The sequence below is a fragment of the Girardinichthys multiradiatus genome, chromosome 22, assembly GCF_021462225.1.
Source record: "Girardinichthys multiradiatus isolate DD_20200921_A chromosome 22, DD_fGirMul_XY1, whole genome shotgun sequence".
NCBI classification, from domain to species: domain Eukaryota; kingdom Metazoa; phylum Chordata; class Actinopteri; order Cyprinodontiformes; family Goodeidae; genus Girardinichthys; species Girardinichthys multiradiatus.
In genome coordinates this window covers 41947115-41972191 of record NC_061814.1, presented here as the reverse complement: position 1 = coordinate 41972191, position 25077 = coordinate 41947115, and the positions used below count along the sequence as shown (strand labels likewise).

The 25077-nt window shown below is 42.6% G+C and overlaps 2 protein-coding genes across 20 annotated transcripts in view; one reads left to right on the top strand and one right to left on the bottom strand.

The window, feature by feature from the left end:
• Positions 1–7332, top strand: part of lrrfip2 (leucine rich repeat (in FLII) interacting protein 2) — a 30219-nt gene extending 22887 nt beyond the window's left edge. For 11 of the 19 annotated variants that reach the window (XM_047351071.1, XM_047351069.1, XM_047351070.1 and 8 more), the window contains 9 exons: positions 924–1094; positions 1183–1275; positions 1641–1733; positions 3688–3789; positions 4512–4644; positions 4732–4902; positions 4994–5073; positions 6355–6459; positions 6542–7332. In XM_047351071.1, the coding sequence (XP_047207027.1) occupies positions 924–1094; positions 1183–1275; positions 1641–1733; positions 3688–3789; positions 4512–4644; positions 4732–4902; positions 4994–5073; positions 6355–6459; positions 6542–6649 (1056 nt within the window). In that variant the 3' untranslated portion in view covers positions 6650–7332. The remainder of the gene's footprint in view (positions 1–923; positions 1095–1182; positions 1276–1640; positions 1734–3687; positions 3790–4511; positions 4645–4731; positions 4903–4993; positions 5074–6354; positions 6460–6541) is intronic. The other 8 variants (XM_047351076.1, XM_047351072.1, XM_047351079.1 and 5 more) reach the window with 2 other exon arrangements.
• Positions 7333–10819: 3487 nt separating this feature from the next.
• mlh1 (mutL homolog 1, colon cancer, nonpolyposis type 2 (E. coli)) lies at positions 10820–23565 on the bottom strand. The gene is made up of 19 exons (XM_047352574.1): positions 23158–23565; positions 22890–22980; positions 22045–22143; positions 21884–21957; positions 21072–21144; positions 20898–20989; positions 20776–20818; positions 20599–20687; positions 20401–20513; positions 20233–20326; positions 15518–15671; positions 15100–15428; positions 13412–13557; positions 12968–13076; positions 11742–11805; positions 11500–11664; positions 11336–11428; positions 11141–11251; positions 10820–11065 (listed from the first exon to the last, which is right to left on the bottom strand). The coding sequence occupies exons 1-19, from the start codon at positions 23262–23264 to the stop codon at positions 10910–10912; spliced, it is 2202 nt and encodes a 733-aa protein (XP_047208530.1). The 5' UTR covers positions 23265–23565; the 3' UTR covers positions 10820–10909.
• Between the last annotated feature and the right edge of the window lie 1512 nt (positions 23566–25077).

Sequence of the window (25077 nt, the reverse complement as noted above, 5' to 3'; positions counted from 1 at the left end):
CCTGGTAGAGTTTGATACTTTAACCGACTTTCTTGTTTTCTGGGAAGCTTCATGTTCTCTCTTTCAGATCCAGTTTTTACTACACTGCTGTGTTTCACTTCAGAAAATGATGCAATGCTCTCTAACTCTATAATCAGTGATTTCACTGGACTTCTCTTCACATATGGGTCACAAAGGACTTGTTTAAAAAAAACACGGGTGCTGTTTTTTTGCCCCTCTGCCATTTCACACTTGTGCTGTTTTGGTCGGTTGTTTACGGACCGGATCCATCTGCTACGGGAAGCTTCATACTTGCTTTCACGGACATTGGTAAAAATACTTACCATGATCTCCTCATAGTCTACTGTAAGGAAACGTGGCTCCAGTGCCTTGCAAAAATATTTATACCCCTTGAAATATTCAACATTTTGTCACATTAAAGCCACAGACCTCAATGTATTTCATTGAGATTTTATACCAACACAAAGCAGTTAATGACTGTAAAAGAAAAATGATAATGAAAACTGTTCACCATGAGTTTCTCAGCGGGTCACTCAGAGCTACTCTTGTTTGGTCAGTTTTATTGTCCCATATTTCAAGTTAAACTGATCCCAACAGACACCAGAACCACAATCCATGGAAATGGAGTTTAATATAAAATCTTCAGGTTTACGATGATTAACTCATGGGTATCAAGTAGATGTTTGGTGAAACAGCAACACGTGGGTAAAAAAATGGGGGTGAGAAATGGTAAAGGGGCAAAATGACCCAGAGGTTAACACACAGAATCCATTCTTTACATAATCTTCCCTGTGTGTACAATTCTTGTCTAGTTTAGGTCAAATGTGTGACAAACACACATTTCTCCTGTTGCATGTCAGTAAGTTGAGCTTTAAATCAGCTTCCTGAGTTTACTTTTTAACATGTTTCCAAACTTGTATCAGGAGTCACTGACAGAAGTGGAGGAGAAGTACAAGAAAGCCATGGTATCGAACGCTCAGCTGGACAACGACAAAGGTAACCTCATCTATCAGGTAGACACGCTCAAGGACGTCATAGAAGAGATGGAGGAACAGATGGCAGAGATGAGGAGGGAGCTGGATGAAAAGTCAAAGGTGAGAAGGGACATCCAGTTCAACTTTGGTTTCCAAAAGATGTTCATACCGAGGAGTTCCGGTTCACCTGTTCTGTCTGTACTTTCAGGAACTAGAAAGACAAAAGCACACGTGTTCGGTTCTGCAGCATAAACAAGAAGAACTCAAAGAGGGAATCCGCCAGAGAGACGAACTTATAGAGGTACAGCTGCAGAGATGGGACAGCACAAACTGTTTCTGGGTGTGACCACATCAGGCCATTATTCTGTCAGCACCTTTAAAGGTGTTGCTGCTGCAGCGCAGACTGCAGGAGACGATCTGTTGTGGAGGAATTTGATAAGGATTTAGTGGCGCTGACCTGCCTCTCTGTTCTCTCCCATTCTGCTGCTGTCTGGGCTCCATTTACCTGATTAATCCCTTAGCACTAGCAATCTCTCTGTTCGAACCTTGTTTCACCTGCTTCTGCCTTTATAGCTCTGTGTTTTCATTTCACTTCTGTTTTCTGTTCCACTCAACTTGTCCTGTTCTTGTCCTGTGCTGTCTTGCCATTGCTCAATGCCACTCCAGGAGAGCCAGCGAATGGAGACTAAGTTAGATGCCCTCACCAGAGAGGTGTTTGATCTTCAGGAAACGATAAACTGGAAGGACAAAAAGATTGCGGTAGGAGGTCTCACACGGCTGCTCTGACAGACCCTGAGAGGCAGTAGGCTCTGCTGCCTCTCAGGCTGTCTCTGCATGATGGAGACCCTTAGGCAGTAGTGCATAACTGGACCCAGTCACATGCACAGTTTGGGATTTTGCATGTCATAATGGTTAAATCTGCTAACTGGCTGTAGGCCTGCAGTGATCTTCCAGTGACATCACATATGGTTTTCAGAATATTCTTGCAGTCTTGATGGGGAATCAACATACTTTAGAATGACATGCATGTTTCACCTGTGGATTACTACAGTTACATCATAAAGCTTGTAGTGATGAAGGCTTATTTTAAACCTGGTACTTTCTCACAAACCCCTCAGCTCCTGTGCCCTTTCCTTTAATCTGAACCCTTTTACATTACATGCAATGCTTTGAGTATGCACACCGCTTGGGCCTCTTCTCATTTTGACCCATTGAAACCACAAACTTCAATGCATTTTATTGGGATTTTATGGGAAAGACCAACACAGTAATGCACAGTTGTAAATATGAAGGTAAATGCTAATGTTTTTTTTTTTTTTTTTTTTTTCAATAAAATGTGAAAAGTGTGCCATGGAAGGGATGGAGTCCGTCACATCGGAGTCAGTACCTCATAGAACCACAGTTCTTCTGCACATGTTCGTACAGCTGCAGGTATTCTTTGGTTATGTCCCTACCACCTTTGTTCATCTTTTGGCCGTTTTTCTTTTAGCTCAAGCTCAGTCCGAGAGCATCTGTAAACATTAGTCTTTACAGCTTCACGATTGGATTTCTGTCTGGACTTTGACTAGGCCTTTCTAATACAAGAATGTGCTTTGATCCTGAACCATTCCATTGTACACTACAACATGGACCTCTGCCCTGGTCAGGTTTCCCATTAAGATTGTTCTGGATTTAGCTCCATCCATCTTCCCATTGGCCTCGACCAGCTTCCCTGTCCCTGCTGAAGAAAAGCATCCACGCCTTGGCAAGCCCGTTTATGTCTGCCACCCCCAACAATCAGCATGGTCCAACCACCCACATGGTCCACCATAAATGATGATTTGAATTTATACATAAATAATAATAAATGTAGGTCTCATCTGACTGGAGCACCCTTTTCCACATGTTTCTACATGGCTTGTGGCAAACTGCAATCCAGATTTGTGGAGTTTGAAACAAGATTTGAAACAGATTCTCCCCCACCTGAGCTGTTTCTTCTTTGCAGCTCCTCCTGAGGGCCTCTTGGCCACTTCTCTGGTTAACTCTCCTTATCCAGGCTGTCAACGCTGCTGGATGTCTGTGTCTTGGTACGTCTGCAGTTGGTCCATCTTTCCATCTCCAGATGATGGACTGAACAGAGCTCTGTGAGATGTTCAACGCTTGGGATTTGAGTTTAGAACCTAAGCCTGCTTTAAACATCTCCACAATGTTCTCCCTCACCTGTCTGCTGGGTTCCTTGGTCTTCATGATGCTGTTTGGTCTCTAATGTTCTCTAAAAAACCTCTGAGGCCAGAAACAGACCAGCTGCAGTTATACTGAGATTAAATTACACACTGTTGGATTATCCGACCTCTGAATGCAACTGGTTGTACAATATTTCATTTAAAGGTGTCTGAGTAAAGCTGGATAAAATGCACACCACACTTTTCAGGTTTTTATTTCTAAAACAAATGTTAAAACCGTTTTCTTTCCACTTCACTATTCACTATTTATGTTGGTCTATCTGATAAATCCCCAATAAATACTCAGAACTTCTTGGTTGTAGCTTGACAAAATGAATGGTAGTGAATACTTTGACTAGGCACTGTATATGCATGTGACTTTGCTCATGTCTGTGGGTTTTCCTGTTTTCATCCCTCTAGTGGCTGTTTGAGCTGCACGTAGTGTGGTTCGGCATGTTTGTCCAGAGTCTATCCAACTTTCTCCTCTCTCTTGTCTTCTCATGTGTGGCCAGGCCCTAGAGAGGCAGAAAGAATACTTTGATTGCATTAGGAATGAGAGAGATGAGCTCAGAGATGAGCTCGCTGACATCAAGGGGAAGTCCAAAGCAGGAGAGGTAGGTCCACAAAGGTCCCAGATGGCTGGGAAGAGGTAGAGGTTGAGGAACTCTTTACTCTTGTTTTCTGGTTTTTCTAATCCTCTCAATTAGCCCATTTTGATTCCTTTTCTTAATTTTCAGCTGTTTTGTGTAACTTCTGGTTTCAAATTCATCTTTACTTGGTTATGTCCGGCTCTTTCCACACTTCTGGTCCTCCTGGAAAAATACATAAATCCTTTCAAATAAATCCATCTCTGACTGCTGTAGCTGAATCTCAGATTAACATTTACAAAATGTTTTTAAAAAAGTCCAACCTTCAATTTAAAAACATTTATTTTATTCCACATTAGTGGAAACCTTGTATGAAAAACAATTCAACCAAAATTCTTAAACATTTTATTCAGCTAATATGAAAGTGTAGGAACCTTTTAGTAAACCATCAATTCCTGCTTTCTGGGGGTGTAAATATGATGTGACACACAGACCTGTTTCTAGTGGTTGTTCTTCAAAATGGGAAAGAGTAGATTATGGTTTCATGTAAGGCAGAACAGTGTTGTGATTTGTTTTTTTTTTAAAGCTAGGAAAATGTTTGCTGCGCTGTCATTATGAACTGAGATGGTGAAGTAAAAAGCACCAGAGAATAAGAAGTAGTAAGAATGAGATTGTTCCGTCTAGAGTTCAAACGCATCTCAGCTGCATCCAGCTGTTTCCTAATCATTGTTCTTTTTTATTGGTTTCAGAAACATGGACTGGTCATAATCCCAGACGGCACACCTAACGGAGATGTCAACCATGAGCCTCTTCCCTCAGGAATCACTCTGGTTACTCAGGAGGCCGCCCAGGTGCTGGAGTCTGCAGGAGAGGGCCCGCTCGGTGAGTCCTGTCTGGTGAAACTTCACGTCTCGGTAGCAGAGATCTGGGAACCTGCAGATCATCACTCAGATGTAATATTTCCTGTAGATGTCAGGCTACGGAAGCTGGCGGAGGAGAAGGATGAACTTCTGGCTCAGATCAGGAAACTGAAGAATCAGCTGGAAGAGGAGAAACAGAAACACTCAAAGGTGGACGGTACTTTCACAGACGGTGAGAGTATGGAGAACGGTACAGATCTACACATTATTGAGATGCAAAGTAAGGTCATTTCTTATCAAACCCTAAATAATCATAATGATAGAATCATGTTTTGTATTCTCAACGTCATTGGTCTGTTTCTGTCCTCTAGGAGATGCCAACAGGCAGATTGGCGAATACAAGTTCAAGCTTTCTAAGGCAGAACAAGAAATGGGTACGATGGAACAAAATGTAAGTTACATTTTATTGTCAGTAGTTAGAGATTAACCGACCAATCAGATCAGCGTCTGCCAGTTTTCTTATGGTCCACTCTGAACAACAGCAGGAAGGAGTAACTAATGGTTAAGAAATACAAATAAATGTTACTATTAATAACGTAAATCTGAGAAGCATCACAAAACAGAAATATCACGAACACATCATACAGCCACTGACCTGTAAGGTTGTCACTGTGCCTCAGCATGAACATTCATTATGCTTCCATATGAAATCAGAACTAGATGAACATGTTTTATATGAAACATGCTTGTCTGCGCCACCGCATGCTGCAGCGTGTTAGCATACAACTATGCTAACATATCTAGTATGTTTACAGTAATGCTACGGCCATTAGCAAATACTATTAGCATACAAGCTCAACGTAACATCAGGCGGTGTATATAAATACTCACAGGCATGTATACTCGTATACTCTGAGGGGAGGAAATGGCTGCCTTTCCTGCACAACTGCTGCTTTAGAACTTCCACCCTGTAACTGGGCTTTTATGGCAATACTAGTGGTTGAAAATAGTTTCAAAGGCACTACTTGTACTAAGTCTGTAAGCAGTCTGAAGAGCAATGCACCATGACACAAAATGAAAACTTCCAACGCTGCACATTTGACTTGCACGTTTTGTGGAGGTCTCTGCTTGGCACACTTCTACTGTAGGAACAAAAATGCTACATTGTTGGTTTATTAAAGTTTTTACTAAACACATTTCTCTTAGATTTCAAACTTCTGGGAGGGGATGTGTGCCAATAAATATTAGACCAAAATCTGAGCTTCTCCAGAGGAACTCATTGTTTTAGACTCTTTTTGTCTCATGCAGCAGAATGGAGCACATTTCCCTGTGCTGTCTTGAGTTTTTTCACAATGCTTACTTTCATTTATTTTCAGTAACAATTCTGAGGATTATTTTCTCAAACACCTGAGAGCAAAGAAGTGATGTTTTCCTTCAATAAACGCATCAGTTTGGCTTCTAAAAACATCAACCTACTTTTAATTCCTGTTTTTGTTAAGTAAACACTAGCTAAAGGGTTTACATGTGGTTTGAAGAATAAATGATGAGCTTTAGCAGATTTATTTGTGTTGCAGTCCTCAGAAACTGTTTGAATCGACAGGTCAGACCTCAAAGAAAAACAGAAATCAGTCTCATCCAGGAAAAACCCCATCGTTGCATTTTTATTAGTTGGTATCGAGCACAGAGATCAAATAAAAATAAAAACTCTCCTCTTTCTGTGTCTGGTCTTCAGATTAGCAGACTTGAAGGGCAGGTAGCCAGGTACAAGGCAGCGGCCGATAACTCTGAGAAAATAGAAGACGAGCTTAAGGCGGAAAAACGGAAACTTCAGAGAGAGGTAAACATGCAGGTTACTCTGTGTTTTCTAATGTGAAGCATCACGGATTAATGCATAACTTCTCCTTCCTGCCCACCCACAGCTGCGCACAGCTCTGGATAAGATTGAGGAGATGGAGATGACCAACAGCCACCTGGTGAAGCGCCTGGAGAAGATGAAGGCCAACAGGAATGCCCTTCTGGCCCAGTAGTGAGGCCAGCAGGCGTCGCAACAGAAGCCCTTAAACCCGCACCTCAGACCTTCGACTGCCATTCTGCGTCTGAAGCACACCTTGTTTTCAGCTGTAACACGGGGAAATGCGTAGCTAACCAAAACACTTAAATCTTGTAGCAGCGGAAACAAATTGAAACTTTGTTTTTGTGTTTTTGTAAACGTGGGATTTTGTCCGGCAAGCGGCCGGCTATTCTGGAGGAAGGACTTGGAAACCAAACTAATATCAGAATGAAAGAGATTGGGAGATGCAGCTGAGGAAATCCTCTTGTCAATACTTAATTTTTCAGATTGTTGTATCTGATCATGTTCTCCAGGAGACTTTTTCCCCTGTGGCTGGGTGCTTGGCTCTACTTTTTGACAGGTTGCATGAATGGGTCTATTGATGCTTTTAAACTATTAAATTTACTTGCTGCTCAGAGTCTGCACCTTCCCAGCTTCCCTTCACGCAGTGAAGTGCCTTTTCACTTTAGGAGACGGGAGGGGGGGCTCTGCACCACTCAGCGACACAATAATTGTTTGAACAGGTACGGTATGATGTATTTAAAATAAGGGTGCAGTCATGGTATGAAAGTATTTAGAGACAACTGTGTCTGCGGCAGTTTCTTTGAATTGTTTTTGCAAATATTTAAAGATTTCTGGAAAATAAATGTATGATTTACAGAGCTGTGTACAACGTCATTTTCTTTACCTTGTATTAAACTTCAGGCTAACCAATGGGAAGGAGGCCAGCTTGTAGTCATGGTAAAAAGGTTGTTTTTGCAGGATGATGATACAAGGAGTTTAGTAAACAGTCTGAACAACAGCATATGACCAATTATTTAGGTCATGGGGACCAAAAGCTTAACTGTGGAGCATTCAGCTATACTTTAACACAATGCCAAGTAGGAAAGACAAGTAAAACAACTGTTCGTAACAGCTTAACCTGTGGTCTTCAAAGGTTAGATTGTTACGAACCTTTGGCAGACCATACTTTTTCCTTCCACTCAACTTATGCTTGAGCCATAAATTGGGTGGAAGGAAAAAGTGTAATAGAAAAAGGTGCACAAGGTACATGGATGACCGCACACTTGGGAAGATTGTCAGGCAAAATCCATGCAAGAATCTGGGGGAGCTTCACAAAAGGGGGACTGAGGCTGGAGTCAGCGCGTCAAGAGCCTCTACGCACAGATGGATCCCATCCTGAACCTGAGACAATGCCAGAAGTGTCTTATCTGGACTAAGAACAAGAACTGGACTGTTGCTTATTGGTCCAAAGTCCTTTTTTTCAGACAAAAGTCAAGTTTGCATCTCAATTCCACCTGTCTTTAGGTCCAGTGTGAAGTTTCCACAGTTCAAGGTGTCTTCTAGAACACTTCATGACTTTTCCTGCTGACAAGCTGCATGAAGATGCTATTTTTTTTTTTCCAGCAGGACCTGGTACCAACCCACACTGTCAAAGGTACCAAAAGAAAATTCAATGACCATCTGGCCTGACCTGAACCTCACGGAGAAGCTATGGATTATTAAGAAGATGAGAGACACCAGACCCAATGCAGATGACCTGAAGGTCACTTAAAGCAACCCGGGCTTCAATTACACCTCAGCAGAACCACAGGCTGATCGGCTCCATGCCGCACCGCATTGATGCAGTACTTCATTTTAAGGAGCATTGATGGAGTGCATCTGCTGTACTGTTTAGTAGGCCCACATTTCTGAATGACATTTTTTAATGTTATTTTAAAACATAAAAGATGCATCTCTAGAGTCTGTCGATATTTAATATTGATGAACTACAGATATATTTAAGGAGCAGATCTTCACCAGTGGACAAACATTCATTACAGCACATGTTCAGTAATGGCTGCCATGCAACCTTCAGCCTGAAGAGAAACTGCCAAAATCTTAGCTACATCCCAGACTCCACACTTCTCAGCTGGGATGGTAAAAGTCCATTTAAAGTGGTCTGAAGAAAGCCTTCCTGTAGATCATCACGCCACTGCATGGGTTTGTAAAGTTGTATCTGAACAAGCCAAGGACTGGACCAAAGTTATTTGCACAAGCGAAACCCGAGTGAAAATGTTTGGCAAAAATCAAACCGCCAATCAGCACGAAACAGCTCTAACCAACTGTCAGGCATGGTGGTGGCTGGGTGGTGATGTGGGCTTGTTTTCCAGCCGCAGAACCTGGACATGTCGAAGTCATTCAGTCGACTTGCTCTTCTCAAAGCAAGAAGTCATCAAAAACAAACTGAAAGGTGATCAAATACTGAAAAATTGTTTTTATTTTATCTGTTCACTGAATGCATCACAACTGAAAATTAGTTTTTTCAGTCTGTAAACATTTTTATGAACGTTTGTGTTTAACAAAAAAAAAACCTGATAAAGATTAGGAACATTATGCTTTGACGCATACATTGGAATAATCTCGTAATCGTCTCATTTTGCATTGGATTTTAAACCAGCTGCAGCGTGTTTCCTGAATATGGCGGGCTTCTACTTTCTGGATCAGGCTTTATTAAATCAAAACCTACAATACAAAGACCCTAGAAGTTGGATTAGGTTGTTTTTCATATACTATTAGGTGAAACCTGGAGAAAAGAGGCTGTGGTCACATTGACTATAAACATTTTAAACGTTAGGCAACATTGATCAATGCATCACTTTTTGCAACTTCCAGCTCCCACTAATGAAGCGCCATCTTGTGGTCAAACTGATTCTTCAATTGAAAAATTCTCGAAATTATAAATTCATGTCAAAAACTTTAAAAATTCACGTTTGTGTTGATCAGAGAAGAGAGATCTGTATCTGAAAGTAATTACACCCCCTCTATAATCCAGGTTTACTCAGGTGTTTAAAGCTGGCTGTCTGATACTCTGAGCCTGATGGGAAACGTAAAATCAGACCTCATGCTCTGGCCCGCTTTGGACATTATGTTGGGCCCTGAGACCCAGTTTAATTTTTCCTGGCTTCATGTTCCACCGTGTGGCGCCTCTTCACTGTAAAACAGGCCATTTACAGAAGAGGCTTTAGTCCATAAAAGCTACATTTTTCCTCAGCTACAGACCAGATGCCTACATTCACTCACATTTAGGCCTTTTTTCCAGGATGGACAGATAATACAACAAACAATATAAATATGTTTTAAAAACAAGAACTGGGTGCACAGGTTTGAGTTTATTGTTGGGGTTCCTCTGATCCACGGGTCCCTTAGAAAGTTCTCTCTTAACCACATGCTTTTTGAGCCATCAACAGGTTTAGAAATCTGGTCCGATTTTATCAGAACTGAGTCCATTTAAAATGGTTGGTTTCCTGGTTGAGGGAAGTCTGTTTTATCAGTTTCAGACCCAGTTTGGAACCATGGTCCTGTTGGAAGCCCCAACTGGTTTGAATTGCCAACCATATAGCTGTTGGCTTGAGTTGAAGAATTTGGGGGTAGTCTTCCTCCTTCAGTTTTCCACCTACTTTGTGCAGTCCATTAGTACCAGTTGCATGGAAACAGGCCCTCAGCATGATGCCACCACCACCTTGCTTGACAGTTGGTCCAGTGTTCTTAGGTTTGAAAGTCTTGCAGTTTTTATTAGTGCGGCCAAACAGCCCAGTCTTTTCCTCATCTGATCAGTTTTCTTCAGAAGACACCCGGCTTGTCCATCTGGGGGGCTGTAGATGTCAAGAAAGCCTAAAAAGTGCCTTTCTCAGTCAATGTTGATTTGAAAGTCTTCCCTGAAGACCATGACAATGGTAGTCCAGCATCTCCATTGTATGGTGGTTCCTCCAGTAGTTTCTGAACATCCTAACCATCTGAGGGGGACTGTCTGGATCAAATGCTTGATACTTGGACCTACTTGGGTGTCTCAACAGGACAATGATCCCATGAAACCTGTTGTTGGACAAATTATGCTGATGTTTGGAGGGAGGGGATGTCAAGCATTGCTATGGTAGCATCATAGTGACTATCTCCAAATTCTTCAGCTTACCTTAAATCGACATCTACACAGTACATACATATCTGAGCCTGTATGTATTATTCTGAGTCTGTGTGGATTAAATTCACAGTAAATTCCAACTTCTGCATCTAATTCTTCTTTTTAAAAGACAGTTTTTTGTGGTTTGTGGGAAATGCTGTTTTGGGTGTGCATGTGTACTTCTACCAATAAATCAACCTTTCTCAGTCTTGTTTGGTATACATTTATTTACAGAACAAGTGTTTCAGGTATAAAACAGCAGCAGGTGGTGCCTTCGGTCCCTTCTGGAGGCCGGCTTCAGCACCGCTCAAATACTTTATAGAGGTCGGGCAGGTTTGCGATCTGCAGCACGGTGCCGTCCTCGCTGAAGTCTTTCGGAGGACTGAAGAGAGTTCGGAAAGCTTTGAAGAGGACGTGCTCAACTTTCCAGCGCCAGGAATTCCCGTCAGCGTCCTGAAACATGAAGACCGTACGCATTTAAAACCTGTGAGTTCAGGTTGTTATTCCGGTGGGCTTCAACCTCCTTACCGGTTCCTCCCCTGGCTCGGCCTCCAGGACGTACTGCTTCCTGATGGAGTAGAAGGCGCTGCACTCCTTGCTGAAGTCTCTGAAGCATTCCTTTTCGTTGTCCCAGTTTACCTGAACAACACCAGCGTTGAAAACCTCCAGTCTGCCATACATTTTTCCACAGATCTTTTTAGAAAAGAAACGTGGTGATCTCACCTCAGTGGCAAGGCGGAGGATGAACATCGGGAGGCCTTCCATGATAGGCGTATATTTGTCGAGGAGGAGAGGCAGTCCGGTTAGGTTTCCATCCTGTTCAATATAGTTCTGGTTACATAACAATTCTTTAAGCTTTAAAATCACACAAGCTTCACTCGTCTGACCTCATCTATCTCCAAGGAGAAGTAGTCCTCCAGCATTTCCGCGTTCTTCTTCAAGAAGTCCACTATGTACTGAGCCAGGCCCTCCTTCGGCCCATCCTCCTCAGTCCAGCCGCTCTCCTCAGAGTCCAAAGCCAGCATGGCCAGGTCATAAAGAGGTGTTGGTGTCTGATAAACAACGCAATCTTGTCATTAAAGAAACTGTGCAGCGAATTAAAACCGTGGTGGGAGGCAACTCTACTTACAGACAGTCTGAGGACACCAAAGTTTCCAAAGTCATAGATGAGAATCTGGTAGAAAAGCTCCTGACTGCAACAGAACCATGGAGTAAAACAAGTGAGATGGATTATCAGCCCTGCATGCAGAGCACAACCACAGACCTTGGTGTGTTTTACTGGGATTTCCTCCAATAAACCAACACAAAGTAGTGCGTCAAAGAGAGGTGGAATGGTTGGGTTTTACTCAATGAAATCTGAAAAGTGTGGCTTGCATTTGTATTCAGCCCCACTGAGTCAACACTGTGTTGCTTCAGATTAATTAAAGGTGCATATCTATGGGGCTGTGTCGCCATTATTCTTTGCTAATCAGCCCCAACTCAGATTGGATGAAGAGCTTCTGGGAACATACATTTTCTTGCCCCGGATTCTTAATTGGATTTAAGTCTGAACTTTGACTAGGCCACTCTAACAAAAGACTGTGGTTTGATCTGAACCATAGTAGCTCTGGCTTCATGTTTAGGGTCGTTGTCCTGCTGGAAGGCGAATCTTAAGTCTTCTGAAACCTCTAACAAAGCTTCCTGTCAGAATTGACCTAGATTTGGCTCCATCTAAAGTCGAACCAGCGTCGTTGTCCCTGATAATGAAAAGCATTTCCACAGCATGATGCTACCACCATGTTTCACCATAGGGACTGTATGATCAGGGTGATGCCCAGTGTTAGTTTTCACCACATCACATGTTTCAAATGCAGTCCAAGAAACTTAATTAAGTTCCCATGTGACCAGAGCACCTTCTTCTGCAGCTCCTCCAGAGTTACCATGGAGCTCTTGGCTGCTTCTCTAATTAATGCTCTCCTTGCCCACCCTGTCACGTTCGGTGGACGGCCATGTCTCTGTAGGCTTGCAGTGGAGATATACTAGTTTCCACTGACAGATTGAGCAGAGCTCATATTTGGGCAGTTACCTTGATTTATACAGTGAATTCCTATTGATTTATAGCCTTATATCAGGTCTATCTTCTGTGTTTTTGGTCCTTACGATAAATAAACATAGCTCGACTTTCTACTAATTAGGTGACCTCTGAAGGAATGTGTAACACTGGGGTTCATTTAGAGGTACCAGAGTAATAGGGGCTGAAGAACAAAATCTATCACAGAATCCCAATAAAAGGAGCTGAAGTTTGTGGTTGTGATGTGAGAAACTGGAATAAACGTCTACATGTGTGAACAGTCTTGTACTTCCTGTCGTTCAGACCTCAGCTTGGTGGTGTTGAGCAGGTACAGTTTAGTGTGATGCTGGACCAAGGTCCACTGTGGATTGACACAACCCACAAATGAGTGTTTCTGCAGCATTTCCTGTAGACCTGCAGAATACAGGAACAAACCCAAATTAGGACTGACGAAACATTCAGCTTGTTTTTTTTTACCATGAAAGCTCATAAAGAGGAAGTATAATCCTCACAAAACCAGGGGCATCGAACTGTTTGTTTCATGAAGTTGTGTTGGCATGGCAACAGGATGATTGGGGTTTCTATTCCTGCACTGAAAGCAGGACGTGACGCAGGCAGTGGTGTAAAACGAGTTTGTGCCCCGGAGCAGAGTGGTAGGAAGAACGAGACAGGAGGAGGGATCTGTTTGTGCAGGCCTGGTAGACCTGAGCTGAAACTTTAGAAAACGCTGTAGGACTCAGACATGGCACCTTTATGTGTGTTCTCTGTAACCTCCGCTCTCAGCTCCTTGATGCTGGTCAGTTTGATCACCCTTCTCTTGGGCGTGGCTGCAGCCGTCAGCGCCTCATCCCCCTTCTTCTCTTGAAGCTGCCGGTTCTCTTCTCTCGGCCGCTTCCTGTCGCAGGAATAAACAAAAACACTCCTGCGTAAGTGCAGAAAACCTCCAGAGAAAACACCACAGGACGGATGATCAGTGACAAACGTTTTGTAAAACTAAAAGCAACATGATGCCATGAACATTTTAGCCACTTGGAGGCAGAAGAGTTCCACGATTTTAGGTGAAACTGTTGCGTTAAACCTCTAAAACGAGTTGGGCTGAAAAACGTTTTCCCCATAAATACTGACAGCAGATGAACCCTACGGGTGGCCTACAGGACGACAACGGCCTTTTAAAGATATGATTACAATTAAACTTTGGATTCTCCTTCCTGCCCTCACAGCCAACCCAGTTTCTGCAGGTCGGTGTTCAGACTTGCTCCTGCACTCGGCTCAGTTATACATCAACACCCGTCCTGATCCGACTTGCTTCTTCCCTGAGCTGCTCTCATCAAAACCTGTCAGGTTTTTTCCCTTTTTCCAGAAAAATCCGGAACAGAAAATGTTGCAGCCTTGGAAAAAACAACTGTACTCAGATTACTGATGAAAAGTTTTCCATCTTACCTCATCGAGCAAAACAACTTTAAATCGTTTCAGGATTTTTTTTCCAAATGTGCCTTTTTTCTATAGATGCACTGATTTGAAAATGTGGGCCGATATCGGGAGAAAATGACCGCACTGCTGACATTGCTTCTCTGCTTCAGTTAATCCTCTGCTGCATCATTATCACATGACCAAACAAAGACCACATGGCCAGCCCCCTCCCTCCAGAGACACAAACAGCAACAAGATAGAAACAAACACTGCGTGTTAATATCCGACAGATACCAAAATGACTAACATCAGCTGATACAGCCGTTAATGCCGATATATCCATCCATTGTCTATACCTGCTTCTTCCGTACAGGGCGGCGGGGAGCTGGTGCCCATCTCCAGCGGTCTACGGGCAAGAGGTGGGGTTCACCCTGGACAGGTCGCCAGTCCATCGCAGGGCAACACACAGGACAAACAACACCCATTCACACCTAAGGGCAATTTAGAGACCAGTTAACCAATTAGTCATGTTTTTGGACTGTGGGAGGAAGCCGGAGTACCCGGAGAGAACCCACGCATGCACGGGGGGAACATGCAAACTCCATGCAGAAAGGAGTCGAACCCAGGACCTTCTTGCTGCAAGGCAACAGTGCTAACCACTGTGCCACTGGGCAGCACTGAAGCTGGCTTCCATGTCAGCCGTGTGGTAATTTACCAAATGTAATCTAATATTTCTCCTGCTTCTCAGGATGCTCCTCAGTGGTCAGAGCCACTAAAGTTTGTCTGTAGGTTCTCCATCAGCTGGATGTTTGAGCACAATTAAAGAAAAATGATGTAACCCAAGAAGAAATCAGTGTAAAATGTCCCGATTTTCTGATTTCAGGTAATGGAATGAAGAATGAAGTCTAAAAACTACATCGTTTTTCCGCACTCTGTTTTCTTTACTCTAGATTTATCCAGACTTGGAAAATTATCAAATTACATTCCAGACTTTCCAAGATAGGAACTTTTTAAAGCTGCAAGTTACCTGTGAACATCCTCAGCAGTGACGCTGCATTCCTCTTCACCTTCTGCCACCTGTGCTTCCTGCACAGGCACAGCCTCCAGCATGTCTGCGTCGTCCATCTCCACACAGTCCAGCCGAGCGGTTCCGGTCGTCGTCTGAACCCCACTGGGACCGGCCGTCTCTGGGTCAGGGGGTGGCCTTTCTTTCGGCTGCAGGAAGGCGTCCAGTTTCTGGGCGCGGCAGTCGGTCCTCACCATCTGGTGGGCGTAGACGCGCTCGGCAGACTCAGCGGTGGAGCTGGAGGCTTTTACTTCAGTTCCACCGGAAACGGGCAACCCTGGTAGCAACGTCTGGAAACAGAGAAAAAGACGCTGAAGCAATCTGTGGAAGAGCTGAAAGACGGAGTAGTCAGAGAGACATCGGTGCAGTCGGATCACACCTGAGTGAAATATGTGCGAGAGGAGTTGGAGCCCAGGAGTTTGCTCTCGATGTGTTTCTGGACGCTCTCGATCACGCTGTCCTCGTGCAGGAAATGCACTTCATGTTTTGTTGGGTGAACATTCACATCTATGTTCTGTGGAGCGATTTCCAAGCTGTGGAGATCAGAGAGCATCAGATGAATTTACAGCATCCTCTGTATTTACTGGAAACCTGGTGAAGATGTGGAAAAACTGTAAAGTAAATTAATCTGAAGCATAATCTTGAAAAATCCAACCTTTATTCAGGCAGGAAAAACAATCCCACATTAAGCGATGATCTCATCATTTTCCATTTGTAATATTCAGTTTTGTTTGATTTTTAAATTGTAATTCTTGATGACATGACGTCACGCTGCAGCCTGTTTCTTTTATGCACTATTCAACATGAGGAAAACATGAGAACATACAATTCACACATAAAAAGTTTAAAACAACCAGAACGGTGATGAACAAGACTGGACCAGAACCCAGGTTTATCCCGCCTTCATGCAGAGTGAGGTTAAAGGTTCTCACTGCCAGAGAGCCGCAGCATCTTGGAGTCTCCGTGACAAACATCGGATGTCTCTACATGCAGGCTGTTTGTTTGGGAGGCAAGACAGAAAACCTTTTCTGTCCTGTCGTCATATCTGGAGAGCTTCTACACTCTGCTGGGACTTTAACCACAACTCATGGTCATCATCATCATCAACTGTATTTCTAAAGCACTTTAACAGCAGCTGGAACAAAGGGCTGAACATCAGGGATAAATAAGATAAAAATAACAAGGCTAAACACACAACTATGTAAATAATGGACTAAAGTTATTAAAGGACTAATGTCTCAGCAGGACCTTGAAAAACTAATTCATGCGTTCATCTTTAGTAGAACTGATTACTGCAACGGTGTCTTCACAGGTCTGCCTAAAAAGTGGATCAGACAGCTGCAGTTGATCCAGAACGCTGCTGCCCGCGTCCTCACTAGAACTAAGAAAGTGGAGCACATCGGCCCGGTTCTGAAGTCCCTACACTGGCTCCCTGTAGCTCAGAGAATAGACTTTAAAATACTTCTGTTAGTCTATAAATCACTGAATGGCTTAGCACCAAAATACATTACAAATCTACTCTGCAGAACCAGAACCAGACATGGAGAAGCAGCTTTTAGTTCTTATGCTCCACTAATCTGGAATAAACTCCCAGAAAATCAAGATTAAAAACGTATTTGTTTAGAGTGGCCTTTGACTATGCCATCTAAGCATTATTAGTCAAGTTCTCAGTCCAACTTTCCTTTCATTTTCTTATCAACCATTTTAGCATTCAGTTTTTATTCTATGTCATTTTATCATCTTATTATTTTAATTATTAATTTTTATTCTCTTAAATTATTTGTGTTTGTTAATAATTTAATTACCTTTATTTCCTATTATGTCTCTTATTTATGTACAGCACTTTGAATAGTCTTGCTACTGAAATGTGCTATATATATATATAAATATATATAAATAAACTTGCCTTGCGTTAAAACTTTAATACAAACACAGTAAAAACCAAACAATAAAACAGATCAAATCAAAACCTAGAAAAAAAGTTGAGTAAAATCAAGCCTCAATGGGGTCAAAGGCCAACGAGTAACAATAAGGTTTTAGACGAGTTTTAAAAACAGACCGTCGAATAGGGCCTTTCAGATGTGCAAACGTAAGGCATTACATAACCTAGGGGCCCCACTAGAGAAGGCCCTATCCCCTCTAAACTTCCACTTGAACTGGGAATGACCGGAAGCAGCTGGCCAGTGGACCTAAGCCACCGAGCGGAGCGTAGTGGTGAAGAAGCTCGGTTAAATAAGGCGGGGCTGGGCTGCGTAAAACCTTAAAAGCAAACAGAAGGACTTTAAAGTGGACTCTAAAGTACACAGGCAGCCAGAACAGGGGTAATGTGCTCCCTTTTAAAGGTGCAGCTGTGTGTTGAACCAGCCAGACGTGTGTGTGAGGAATGGCTGATGAATGACAATCCAGGCGCGATGGAATGAAGGCATAGATTACCGTTTCCAGCTGTTGCCTTGAAAGAATAGATTTTACATTTGCTATTTTCCTTAAATGGTAAAAACTAGACTTAACTGTGGCCCTTATTTGACTATCAATCATCTTACAACCCAGGTTTGTAACATGACTTAGCATACATTACCAGGCAGTCTAAATTAACAGGAGCGGTCTGACATGCTCCACTAGGTCCAGAGACCAGCACCTCAGTTTGTTTTCATTAGAATTAAGGAAATTTAAGGCCATCCAAGCTTTAATATCCTGAAGACAGGAACAAATAGTTTTAGTGGACCAGGAATCACCTCGCCGTAACCGTTCCACTTTGGTTTCTCTAGTCCTTTTTTCCAGGAGAAGAGATTCTATTTACCCTTAAACTATAAATGACACACTACAACTCTAATTAAATGTGGAATATTTTATGTAGAAAAGCAGAAAAATAACACAACCACGATACCCGGGCCCAGTCCTACTCCTCACATGGATGAAGAAGGTGAAACCCTGAACAAAGGAACAAACATCATTATATACTCAAGGCTCCGCTTTGTTACATGAGACCGAGTACAAACCTCAGTGTATCAGTAAGTTTATGTGTCAGCCTGGAGCAGCTTTAACTGGACTGAGCCTTGTGGTCAGTGGGTGTGATGAAACCTAATCTAGTGTGTGTCCAGCAATAAAACTTCTAATAAGGCATTTAATAAGCAGATTACATATTTTCTTCCTATGTTCCTGTAAGGAGACGTAAGTAACTTTAAGAAAACTCTAACATCGCCTTAAAAGGCACATAGATTTGACAACCATCAGCATAACAATGGAAGGAGATGCCGTATTTTCTAAAAATAGACCCCAGAGGAAGGAGGTACAGAGAAAAGAGCAAAGGCCCTAAAATCGAGCCCTGGGGGACCCCACGTGACAGAGGAGCAGAAGATGATTCAAACCCTTCAACGCTTATGGAAAATGTTCTGTCTGCCAGATAAGACCTAAGCCACTTCAGAGCAGCTCCACCAATGCCTACTTGGTGCTGTAAGCGGGACAATAAAATGCTACGATCCACAGTATCGAAAGCAGCGGTTAGGTCCAGCAGAACCAGGATCACAGAGTCACCAGAAAACCGGACTGAAATACATCCAGGATATTTTATTCATCAAGTAAGGATTTTAACTGTGAATAAACGGTTTTCTCCAAGATTTATGATAATAGGAGAAGCTCAGAGATGGGCCTAAAATTCCCCAAAACAGTCGGATCAAGGCCAGGTTTCTTTAACGGGCTGCACCACAGCATGCTTAAAATTAGCAGGAACTGCAGCAGGTGACAGACTGCTGTTGAAAAGGGCAAGAACCAAGTGCTTAAAACAAGGAAAATCCTCTGTAAAAAAAAAAAAAGCGTGGTGGAAGAGCATCACATGAAGAACCAGTGAGCTTTATCTGGGCAACGTGTTCTAAAATTGACACAGTCTCAGGCTCAAACTGATTAAAAAGAGCAGAGCAAGGAACACACACGGAGGGGTCAGAGTGTGGGCGTAAGGTGATAGCCAGTATGGAGGTTACCTTATCGAGGAAACTACGGAAAATTATTGCACAATAAAGTAAAGGCTTCAAAACCAGCAGCCTGTGGAGCATCAAGAAAAGAGTCAGTGGTACTAAAAAGCACACAAGGGTGGTGAGATAAAATCAAGTTAGAGAAGTGTTCCCTTTAACTGTCCTGGTAACTACGCCAACAGTCTGAAAATCTGAAGGGACACCTGCAGCTTGCCTGTTCTCCACCAGCGTTCTGCTCTGCAACATTCCTGTCTGACAGCTGGAGTCCCGTCATTAAAGCCAGGTTCAGGTTTAAACCAAGGTTCAGGTTTAGCTCTGGGCTGTTTGGTCTTTAAGGGAGCCACAGTGTCCAGTACAGTTTGATAGGATGAGTGCAGCCAAGAACTAAGCTCCTCGGCATCCGTTGACTCAGGTGGGCAGAGCTGGCGAAAAACCTCCAAGACCTGGCTGGCCGTGGAGGGGTTAATAATCCAACAGCTCCGAACAGGAGCGCCGGTTTTAACTGCAGCATCAGCGAGTCTCAAATGTTACAGGCATATGGTCAGACATTATTGTCATAAATTCTCAGGTTAGACACATGTAAACCAAAACTGGACACAAGATCTAAGACCTTTTCATGAGTGGAACCAAACACAGACTGCATCAGATGAACAGAATCGATAAGAGTTAAAAACTGTTACCAGAGGTTTATCTGGGCAATAAACAGGTCTCCTAACATCACCAACAATAAGGACAAGGTCAAATCCAAGACAGAAAGACAAACTCAAATTCAGCAACAACCCGTCCAGGTTTGGATGAATATATGAAAAAAAAAAAAAAACACCTCATAACCACGTTTTAGTACAGTTGAGGACCTGTGATGCTGTGGGCTGGGGTACCTACTGAGAGTGCCAGAAAACATGTTGTCTTATTGGTGAAATGTGTTAACAGCAGGGTGCCAATAATTCATGTAAAAAACTATGTTTATTAAACTGAATAATTGTTCTCAGATTAAAGGCTGGATTTATTATAAATTTGCTCAAGGCTGAATTTATTTGGAGGTTTTCACACATCTGGACCTGATAAATAAACACTGATGCTGCTGTAACTGGACCTAACAACTAAAACAGAGAAATCCCCAGGAAGTTACCTGAGGTACAGGAAGGGGTGCGTGTTCTTGGGAAGGTACGCAGCATAAACCGTCTCAACTGCTTTCTTCAAAGAACTCGACTCCACCAGACGATCTGCAGGAGCACAGAGCACAACTAAAGAGAGCTGGGCAGGAGGAACCATCACAGGCTTTACTGCAGTAACGTACGGTTGATGAACAGGACCAGGATGCATTTCTTCACAGAGTAGTTGGCATTGGAGATGTAGCCTTTCATCGTGAACGCGAGCTTCTGATCTTCGCAGCCGACTTCGATCAGCTCCCTGGGAACACACCACAGAGCCGGTGGAGCGGTGAGTCGAGAGGAGGGTCATGTGACCCCAGAGTTCACGAAGGGACAAAAGCTACCTGCTGACTGCGTTGCCGAAAACGCTGCGGATGTTATCCACGACCGACGCGTTAGGAAGCGTCCTCACATCCGCCACCGTCTCTCCTTGCTGTCAAAAGAAAAATAATCAGTAGATATTTAGCTTAGAATATCTGCAGCTGATTTCTTTTTAAAGCTAAACTAAAAGAAGGTTTCACCTTTTTGACTGAGAAACTTTTTCCTGAATTGTGTATAGCGTACCTGTAAAGATACATAACAGGAGAGATTCTAAACATTTGTTCAAAAGTGAAATAATGAGACCGAAGGGTTGAGTCCAAACCTGCTGACCACCTCCACAATCCTAGAGTACTCGTCTCCTGGGCTCTTCAGAGCTTTCCTCCTGGTGGACACGTTATAGAAAAGATCCTCCACCTGTAGATGACATCAGGAACGGTTGAGCAGAACCCAAACAGTTCACTTTGTGTCGGCTGATGTGCTCCAAACAGGAACTCACGAGGATCTGGGTCCCCTGGTTACCGGCACAGGGCTTGGGAGGGCCTTTTAGTTTGCCATCGCTGTAGCTGGCTCTGCACAACACCAACAGATGATCAACACAGGACTAAACTCTCAGATCTGAACATTTTGCATTTTTTAGAAATAAAACTCTGAAAAGTGTGGCGTGCCATTGTATTCAGCACCGCCGAGTCAGGACTTTGTAGAACCGCCTTTCATTTACAGCTGGAGATCTTTGGGGGTATTTTCTACCAGTTTTGCACTTCTAGAGATAGAATTTTATACCCATTCCGTGGAAAAAAGTCCAAGTTCATTCATATTGGTTGGAGCAGTTTACTACTAATTATACTGACATGAAAGCACACACTGATGGCAGGGTTCCTGCATAAACATTTTAGATTTAAAATTCCAGTTTTCCGTCCCTTTTTCTCCATTCTAACAAACTATTTTAAAATCTAAAAAGTGTGAATCATTGAATTAGTAGCAGATCTTTCTACTGTGGGTCGGGTTTTAATGTGGGACCTAAAAAAACGCAGGCAGGGATCCACACACATCCAGACTTCTAGGAACCACATGGTGGACTATCTGAGTTTATTCAGGCGTAACAGAGTAAAGAGGGCTAAACACAGATGTACACCATTCTTGTATGAACTTTTTATTTACAAACCATTTAAGAAAACCACATCTCCATTTCCTTCCATTTGAAAATGATGCACTACTTTATGTTGCTCCGTAAAGCCCAATAACACATTACAGTTTGGGCTGTGATGTGGCACTGTGACAATGTTGATGAATACCCGCAAGGCACGATACCTGTAAGCACACTTTGCATCAGCTGTCTTGGTTGTTATGGTCACATGAGCCACATGGCTAATACTGGCAAGAGCCTGCAGGAACGAGCACAGACATAACATGTGTATCAGGGCTACCATTCAGCCTGAAGACTGACATGGTTCCATAAATCAGGGTCTCACCTCTCCTCTGAATCCATAGGTTGCAATAGCTGAAAGGTCCTCAAAGGTCTGGAGTTTGCTGGTGGTAAACCTCTCACAAACAATCTCCATGTCTTCCTTCTGTGGTGAGAAATGAAGGTTTAGTTAGTGATCATTTATCTTTGTTAAAACGTCCTTTATGTTCCAATAGAAAATATTAATACAAATCAGTGGTGGTTTGTGATATGGCTGATTTTTTTGTCTACAAATAGGAATCTGAAAAGTGTGGCATGCATTCGGATTTTTTTTTTTTAAATCAGGGATAAAACTGAGGGGAAGCATAAGACAGAGTCAAAGTCCAGACCAAAACTCAACTGGGAATCTGTGGCAAGACTAGAAAACTGCTAATCGGATCTCCATCTAATTTGACTAACTGGCTAAAATTTCAGTCTCTTGATGTGCAACCTGTTAGATACATTCCACAAAATACTAACGGATTACAGCAAAGGGTGGTTTAACGAAGTATTAAACCAGAGGAGCTGAATAAAAATGTAAACCACACTCTTCATGTCTTTATTTGGTTAAAATCTGTGTATATGTGTACACAAATTGTCCCCAATTCTATTGAAAACAAAAAAAGAAAATCACCACGGTGTACCGGAGTAAGATTCTGTGTTTGTGTGCACAAACTTGGCAATAAAGCTGATTCTAGAAGCTGTGTATCATTAGTGTATGTTAAGCTGTGCGGTTGTAAAGTAAAAAAAACTGCGGAAATGTTCAAGGGCTATAAATAATAGGTAGTAGGGGGCCCAGAGAGTCGCCCAGGGTACCATTCATGCTAGAACCGCCACTGCTCCAGCAGGAAGGAGGACACCACTGTCACTCACCCTGATCCCTGTGCCGTTGTCCTGGATCTGAAGGAGCTTCAGGCCTCCGTCCTTCACCGTCACCTGGATGTTGGTGGCCTTGGCGTCCAAACTGGAGCATTTCAGAGACAGACCACGTGTTAAACTGACTTACCGAGCAGCAGCGCGTGTAGACGTTGTTATGGAAACAGTAACGGCTCATATCTTTTCTTTAACTTCGCAGCCAGTCTTCTGGTTATTAAAGACCGCAAAACCAAGTACTTTTATCATCACAAATGTATCCAGATACCAGTTTTCCATCATTTCTTTTACTGCGTTGGCCGGACGCTGGATAACTTCTCCCGCTGCGATCCTGTTGACAACAGTCTCATCGAGCCTCCGGATAACACCCGCCATGTTTGTTTGAAGCACCTCAACAGCTGTGTATAAACTTACATGTGACTGAGGAAACCAAACTACTCTGAAATCATTATAAAATTATTACATGGTAGGACTTCCACATGATAAAGCGCTTACACTGAAGCACAGCGAAAATAAAAACAATACAACCTCTTACTCTGACTCAAAACCCCAGAGGACAGTAAATGTCAAGCTGCTGTATTTTTTTAACAGACATAAAAACGATAAGTTTACATTTTTTCTCAATCTCTAAGATTCAACCCCTCAAAGTTCAGTGAATTTTACTTTTTACTTTTTGGTAAATGTTTGGTAAATTTTAATTTTTGCTTTTTATAAGTATGAGCCGTCCTTCTTGTGATGATATAATGCTCTGTCTGAGTATAAACGATCTTTGATCAAGCGCGGGTTCCAGCATAGAAGGGGCGGGGTCTGAATGGACGAAACCATTCGCGGAAAGTCTTCTTCATTGGTAAATATTTTAAGACATTACTCCCTAGCGCCACGGTGTCTGAAAGTTGAATCAAACCAAATATTTCTGGAAATAATCAACAGCTTCACCGGAAATAATGATAAATAAATAAATAAATAAATCTAGACAACTAGAATGAAATAGGTATTCAGATACCAGATACCAGAGCATAAGAAACATAATGTGGAGACATCAGAAACAAATACAAACAAATTAAAAATATACAAACTTTAGGATTCAAAGACATGGAAAAGTTTGTATTCATCTGAAAAATAAATTACAAATAACATAAAATTATGTTTCAATTCAATTCAGTTTTATTTATATTGTGCCAATTCACAACACATGTCGTCTCAAGGCACTTCACAACAGTCAGGTTCATACATTCCAATTAGTCCTAACCATTGAACAGTTCAGTCAGATTTAGTTATTTATTCAAATTGGATAAAAAGTTTTTTATCTAAGGAAACCCAGCAGATTGCATCCAGTCAGTGACTTGCAGCATTCACTCCTCCTGGATGAGCAAGTAGAGACAGTGGACAGTCACTGGCGTTGACTTTGCAGCAATCCCTCATACTGAGCATGCATGTAGCGACAGTGGAGAGGAAAAACTCCCTTTAACAGGAAAAAACCTCCACCAGAACCAGAACCAGGCTCAGTGTGAGTGGCCGTCTGCCACGACCGACTGGGGGTTTGAGTGAACAAAGCAGAGACACAAAAAGAACAAAGAAGCACTGATCCAGGAGTACTTTCTATGGGAAGGAAAAGTAAATGTTAATGGATGTAGCTCCTTTAGTCGTTTCATCTAGAAAGAAAGAACAGATAAACTCTGAGCCAGTTTTCAAGGTTAGAGTCTGAAAGAGAGAACATAGAGTTAGTCACAGTAGAAGCTCAGTCAATCGCCATGTCTAGGAGAGAGAAAGGGTGAAACACCGAAAGACAGGGCTATGTGGATCATCTGTAGAGGGTGAGCATTAAGTTGTTGCCAGCAGAAGCTTGGACGATGCCCCTCTCCAGAAAGGTGTCACAGGTAGACAGAGAGTCAGGACAGGTGTAGCTTCTAGGAAGAGAAAAGAGAGAACAAAGTTAAAAGCTGAAATAACAGCAAATAATGTAAAATTGGAGAGTAGTGTGAGAATGTAGCAACGAGAGTGAAAGTGGTCATTATGTCCTCCAGCAGCCTAAGCCTATAGCAGCATAACTACAGAGATAGCTCAAGATAACCTAAGCCACTCTAACTATAAGCTTTATTAAAAAGGAAAGTTTTAAGCCTTAAAAGTAGACAGTTTGTCCATCTAGAGCTCACTGATGATCATTGTTATACTATAAACCACAAGGATT

Bases quoted from the DNA above. Each gene is read 5' to 3' on its own strand.
- mlh1 (XM_047352574.1), bottom strand. From the start codon at position 23,264: ATGGCGGGTGTTATCCGGAGGCTCGATGAGACTGTTGTCAACAGGATC. The intron at 21,958-22,044 runs GTGAGACCCTGA...TCGTTCCTGCAG, and splicing joins CCTATGGATTCAGAGGAGAG to GCTCTTGCCAGTATTAGCCA. The intron at 11,252-11,335 runs GTGAGATCACCA...GGTGTTGTTCAG, and splicing joins TCCTCCGCCTTGCCACTGAG to GTAAACTGGGACAACGAAAA.